The following is a 7,312-nucleotide window of genomic DNA, read 5'->3' as shown; positions in this document are numbered from 1 at the left end:
TGGTGCGTAGAACACGCAGGATTGGGGAGGAGTCCTCACAGATCTGCCAGGCATACTCATGCAGGAGCTTCTGGGAAGGGAAGGTGAAGCGGAAGTTGCCGTAGGGAGACTCTGGAACATCGCTCTGGAACGCCGGGGAGGTGGTGAACTTCTTCAGGAAAGGAGACTGGTTGTAGTCCGCGTCCTTGAACTCCTTCCTGAGAAAGCGCCTCTCAGCAAAAGCAATCTCACTCTTTGTCAATGACAGCCTCCACCACAGGAAGTTGTCCCTGGTCTCTAGGTGAGGAAGCTTCTGGAATCCACCATCTCTGATGACGCCGCGAATGCCACTCTCCCCTGTCACATGGCACTCTGGATGTTGTGAAGAGCACATTCAGGATAAGGGAGGATTTTCCTCTTCTCTAGATAGCCGTGGTCAATCTTGTTTTCTTTCAACTCTGACAAAGTCAAATGCTCCCCTTCAAAGCACATTTCTGGACAACATCTGGATGGAAAAAATTAGACTTTACCAAAATAATATACACAGTAACGCTTAATAATGCTGAAAAACTAAGGCAGGCTTACGTTACTTTGATGATGATTTAATAGGGTTCTTGTCTGATTTTCATGGTCTCTTTCTCAGGTACAAAGTCTTAAGAGCTTTAAACTCATTTTTTTATTTATTTACATCAGTATATTTTGCTTTTGTCTTGAAGCACTATAACTCATAAATAACAGATATAACAGGAGCTTTCACCAGTATGCAGACACTCAGCTTTGTCCTTAGCACGGATGCCTATCAGTCTATTAGTTCATATAATAATGTACTATATAAATGGCATTAATTTGTTGCCGTCTCAATATTTTCTTCAGCTAAATTGTATTAAAACTGGAGATGAAGCGCAGAATATTGTTGTATGTAGACACAGTGATGGCGATCAATAATATCAGTGATTTCTGATAGTGATCTTACCTTTTAAAACACATTAGTGAAAAAAGAACCTTAGTGACGACATGACAGTAAGCAGCTGTCATGTTATCACTCGGGTTTTTTGTTCTTTCTACATTGGACTGTGCGAAAATGGTTCATTATTATTATTATTATTATTATTAGTATTGTTATTATTATTAACAATAATTATTATAATTATTGTTATTATATTATTAATAATAATTATTATTATTAATGATGATTATTATTATTGTTATTTATTCTGATTGTTATTAGTGTTATTTGTTATTATTATTTATGATTATTAATGATTATTCTTATTGTTATTTATTATTATTATTATTTATTATGGTTATTATTATTATTTATGATTGTTATTGTTATTTTTGTTATTGTTATTATTATTATCATTATTATTATTTATGATTTTTATTATTATTATCATCAACATTGTCTTATCGTGCAATTCACAAAATCATTAACACAACTACATTTATGTATGTTATGTGTTTTGACTTGATTAACAGTGTTCATCTCTAAAAGAAATAAAATCGGCTTCTCTTACATTAAGTGTAATAAGAGGAGCTCAAGCCCGCTCCAGTACTAACATTTATGCACACCACTGAGGGTTGTTCAAATTTAATAAATAATCGCCTGATCTTTGCGTCGTCTTGCTGCTGGTCTATTTGTTTCTACATGGATTTTTTATATATATATAAATATATATATATATATATATATATATATATATATATATATATATATATATATATATATATATATATATATATATATATATATATATATATATATCCGTGAAACAAGTGAAGTGATAACTTAAGAAAGGAAGTCGCGTTTTGTCCGAGTCGCCATGATACAACAAAATGAGTATTGATACACATTTTTATATCTTTTTATACATTTCGGCTACATTCATTATCTTGGTGGCTCATTTCACCAAACAACCGGTTTATTATCATCCTGTTTCATTTCAGCAAACAACCAAAATCTAATTATTTCTAGATCCGTTACCATTACGGATGCACTGCAACAGACTTGAAGTACTGAGCTGTTAAGTATTACATATCAAATGCATCTAAAACGATGTGTTAGTCTCTATAAAAACCCTCACACCCACAAAAAACGACCTCTCTAAAATCCTCGGCGAGTTGAAAATCCGCAAATCAACTAAATTGGGAAATCAAAAAGGGTGGTCACATCACTTATTGCTGTACTAAAATATTATACTCTCCAAAATAATTCGCAATGTTATGATAGACATTTCGACATATTTAGGTTACATTGATTATCACGGTTTTTCCTTTACCTGGAATAAGCCATGGCGCGATATCTCAAGCGAACAGTTGTCTTCCTAGTGATAAAACGTCACGAACCGCCTCTAGGAGCCGATAAAGGAGTGGCTGCGTTTGGTTCTGCTGTCGGTATTACAGCTGCTTGTATTTCATGTCGTGTTTTTGGCTACATCCTTCTTTTTCTTTGTACACTCTTTTTATTACTTTAAATAACTGTGCTGTCGACGTGTCTATATTTTCTTTCCACGTTAGCTTTCTACACGATGTATTGCGTGAGCTTTGTGTGTTGACCGGTCTCTGCGACTTAAGCCCAACACAGCACGGTGGGTTGCTGGTTAGCACGTTTGCACCTTTTTGAAGTAAAAAGATTCGCTACCCTAAAAATTGTCCTGGTGTGACCTTTAATACACTGTGCGTTAATGACTGTATCATCAGGTGTGTGAGTGTGTGTAACAGCTGATATCTGACTGTAAAGTGTCCTTGAATCTGAGAAAGGCACTGAATAAATGTTAATAATAATAATAATAATAATAATAATAATAATAATAATAATAATAATAATAATAATAATAATAATAATAATAATAATAATATGTGCAGTAATGGAAGGTGCTCTGTCCTGGTTGCTAGCCTCTCTCCCCTTCCTGTGCGTGAGGCAGTCCGCCTGGGGACTGTGGTTGCTGCATCTCACTGGTGTGTTGACTGGCTGTAAAAGTTGTACTTTGTAACTTAAATTTCCCTCTAAAATTTTGCCTCCACACTGTACCCTCACATCCCGTAGCTAGAGGATCCAAATGCTACGCGGTTGTATTACAGAGTAGGCTGCGACTGAAGGGAGAGGTTTCTGGATCCATAACGTAGCAAGAAAGGTGTGGGTAGGTAGCAGGTACTATAGGCAGGCCGGAAAGCACGCTGCAGAGTCCCGGGGGAGTCCCGGGGCAGTCCAGGGGTCAGTGAGCGTCCGTTAACCGGGGCTAAGACGAGCGCGGTCCTGCGGGGTCCGGCCCAGCAGCGCTGCACTTTTATGCGCTGTAATTTATTTATTTGATTTCATTATCTCAGCACTTCGTATGCTCACGTTTGATTCTACGCACTTTTAATCATATTTATTTTAACCCAGCTTTTATCTCTTAAATCTTTCATTTGACCTCTTTATATTGACTTTACTTCATTTGAATGAGGTATAACTTAATTTTAATAAATTGTAACATTTTCTTTTTCTTTTTAGCAAAGACCTTCCCGAGGCGATAGACTTTGGGATGTAATAAGCTGTAGCGTTCTCGCATGTCTCCATATCACTGTCAAAGCCACACGTCTTCTCTTCGCTTCCCCTGCGTTATTTACGGCTCTTCATTAAAACAAAGATCCTCGCATTCCCGGATCTTTGAGGCAAAACTAGTGTTCTTTTTTTTTTTTTTTTTAGTGGTTACATAACTTTGTTTATCTTTAGCATGTTTTTAGCATGTTCACAGAGTCAGAAAACTATGCTATGGTCCTTTGTGAATAAAGGTAAAGAAACTGTGATTTCTGTTTTTAAGTAGCACCTATTTTTTATATCACCTCCGATTTCACAATAATATACATTATTCAGAACATTATTGGGGCCTCACTGCATTAAACACTGTATATCCTTTGAGGTTATTAGTTGTTGCAACCCTTAATTAAACTTCATAGAGGTGAGACAGAAGAAAGACCAGGCTGTGCTAATAATAATAATAATAATAATAATAATAATAATAATAATAATAATAATAATAATAATAATAATAATAACAATAATAACATAATATAAATGTAATAACAATAACGACAATAATATAATAGTAATAATATAATAACAATGTAATAATATAATTAACGACAATAATAATATAATATAATAATAACAACAGAAATAATATAATATTAATAACAATAACAACAATAATAATATAATATTAATAACAATAACAATATAATAATAAGAATATAACAATAACAACAATGCTAATATAATAGTAATAATAATATAATAATAATCAAAATAATAGTAATAATAATTGCACTGTCCAGATCATTCCTTAGCACAAGTTTACTCACCGCTGCTGGAATTTTTGGTTGTTTTGGGGGTTTTGTTTGTTTTTAATTTTGTTTTGGGTTTTCTTGCAGAAGTTGTGAGGGTAGTTTGTATATACATTAATAATTAGATTGGAGTCTAGAACTTGCTCCGATCTCCAACCAGTCTTGAATGCCAGATAATTACTCTATCCAGCTGGGGTCACGGGCAGAGACATAGCGCAAAATTCTGCAGCCCCGGTGCAAGGGACCGGGCTATTTTTTATTTCTGTACGATCCCCTACTGGGCCCAATGAGCTCCTCTCTTGGGCATCATGGGTGTTCAACGGCGATCCTTTTAATTCTCACTCAGGTCATCAAACAGCAATCTGCTGGTTAACCCAGAAACCCAGGGAACAAGGACAGAGTCAGCTGTAACAAACCGCAAAGTCTGAAAACTGTAGACTACAAAACCTAAAAACTATAGACATTCTTACTTTCAAATATAATTTTAGCGCTTTCAAGTAGAATCATTAGTGTACCTAAATAAATTAAATTATTATCACGAGCCACCTTTTCCACAAATACAAAAACCAGATGGCTCAGGGGGACATAAGCTTTAAAGACATTATAGACAAAACGTTTTACTGTGAAAGTGCCAGTACAATTAGGGTTGAGCTAATTAGTGTGGCTGGATGCCAAAAACAACTGGGGTATGGTGAGGTCAGGCTCTGTAGCTCAGTGGCTCAGTGGGGTTGTGAGTTCAATCCTCACTGGGCCCTTCCTCACAATACTGTGAGAGCAATACTATCAAAGCAACCCGTGTTCCTGTTCAGTGGGATGTGACACCTTGAAGTTGTTTACTGAAAGCATAATTCGTCTTTAAAGTGGGTAGTTTCAGGTCTGTCTCACCCAAACTGACCTCAACTTCCACCTTGCAAAATCGACCGAGGTCGTCTACTCCCTCTTCTTGCATAGTTTTCCCTTTCCTCAGTAAAGAGGAACTCTCTCGATTCACTACCTTGGTGTCAAAGTCTCTTGATTTCCACGGATTGATCCGGCTACAGAAGACGAAGGGCAGAGGGGAAGTCGGAGGAGATGGAACCTGAAGGACGGGTCACTCAGAGCCGGTTTCTAATATTCTAACATCTATCACACACAATTACAGCAGTATACAACAATTTCAAACCAATAACATTAGCCAATCTAATATTAATAATAACTATATGAAAAATCACCCCCATGTTTTGCAAACAACTTGTGTACTTGAGATCAAATGAGGTGCTACAGTGGTGCTTTTATCTAAACAATCCAGTGCAAGATTGTCCTTCAGAGAGCTACAAGTTTATAACAGGGATCATATGTAAACATGTACAAAAACCTGCAGCATACTGAGATGCCCCGGGAGTTTTTATTAATGTTTAATATGTCTATTATTAAATGTAGTGGCAGGAATAACTGGTAAAGTCAAAGATATTCTCCAATGACTTTTGTGTGTGTGTGTGTGTGTTTACCCTGCTGAGAGGCTCCAGGATGCGATCATACTGTGCCCGCAGGTGGCTTGTTACCGAGACCTGAAAGGTCTGAACATCAGAGTTAGGCAGCAGGCCTTTCTGCCTACACAGATTCTCCTATGGAAATATCACACACACACACACACACACACACACACACACACACACACACACACACACAGATTCTCCTATGAACCCCACTCCCCAACACACACACACAGATTCTCCTATGAACCCCACTCCCGAACAAACACACACACACACAGATTCTCCTATGAACCCCACTCCCAAACACACACAGACACACACACTCACAGATTCTCCTATGAACCCCACTCCCCAACACATACACACACAAACACAGATTATCCTCTGAACGCCACTCCCCAACACACACACACACAGATTCTCCTATGAACCCCATCCCCAACACACATACAGATTCTCCTATGAACCCCACTCCCCAACACACACACACAAACACAAATTCTCCTATGAACCCCACTCCCAACACACAAACACACAGATTCTCCTATGAACCCCACTCCCCAACACTTACTCACACACACACACACACACAGATTCTCCTATGAACCCCACTCCCCAACACATACACACACACACACACACACACACACACACACACAGATTCTTCTATGAACTCCACTCCCCAACAAACACACAGATTCTCCAATGAACCCCATTCCCCGACACATACACACACACACACACACAGATTCTCCTATGAACCCGACTCCCCAACACACACACACACTTACACAGATTCTCCTATGAACCCCACTCCCCAACACATATACACACACAAACACAGATTCTCCTATGAACCCCACTCCTCAACACATACACACACAGATTTTCCTATTAATCCCACTCCCCAATACACAAACACACAAACACAAACACAGATTCTCCTATGAACCCCACTCCTCAACACACACACACACAGATTTTCCTATTAATCCCACTCCCCAATACACAAACACACAAACACAAACACAGATTCTCCTATGAACTCCACTCCTCAACACACACACACACACAGATTTTCCTATTAATCCCACTCCCCAATACACAAACACACAAACACAAACACAGATTCTCCTATGAACCCCACTCCTCAACACATACACACACAGATTTTCCTATTAATCCCACTCCCCAATACACAAACACACAAACACAAACACAGATTCTCCTATGAACTCCACTCCTCAACACACACACACACAGATTTTCCTATTAATCCCACTCCCCAATACACAAACACACAAACACAAACACAGATTCTCCTATGAACTCCACTCCTCAACACACACACACACACACACACACACAGATTCTCCTATGAACCCCACTCCCCAACACATACACACACACACACACACACACACACACACACACACAGATTCTTCTATGAACTCCACTCCCCAACACATACACACACACACACACACACACACACACACACACACAGATTCTTCTATGAACTCCACTCCCCA

General features: G+C 38.1%; 1 protein-coding gene across 1 annotated transcript in view; it reads right to left on the bottom strand.

The window, feature by feature from the left end:
* The window catches only part of LOC145652962 (uncharacterized), a 2,961-nt gene extending 655 nt beyond the window's left edge, over positions 1-2,306 (bottom strand). Inside the window, exons 1-2 of the mRNA XM_081704802.1 lie at positions 2,259-2,306; positions 1-484 (exon numbers count right to left, since the gene is read on the bottom strand). The exon at positions 1-484 is cut by the window's left edge and continues 655 nt beyond it. Coding sequence (XP_081560928.1) covers positions 1-373 — 373 coding nt within the window. The 5' untranslated portion in view covers positions 374-484; positions 2,259-2,306. The remainder of the gene's footprint in view (positions 485-2,258) is intronic.
* Positions 2,307-7,312: the final 5,006 nt, after the last annotated feature.

This window comes from Electrophorus electricus, chromosome 21 (genome assembly GCF_041902795.1).
Source record: "Electrophorus electricus isolate QZ-2024a chromosome 21, ASM4190279v1, whole genome shotgun sequence".
Lineage (NCBI taxonomy): Eukaryota > Metazoa > Chordata > Actinopteri > Gymnotiformes > Gymnotidae > Electrophorus > Electrophorus electricus.
The sequence above is the reverse complement of the archived record's forward strand: the minus strand, read 5'-3'. Positions and strand labels throughout refer to the sequence as shown.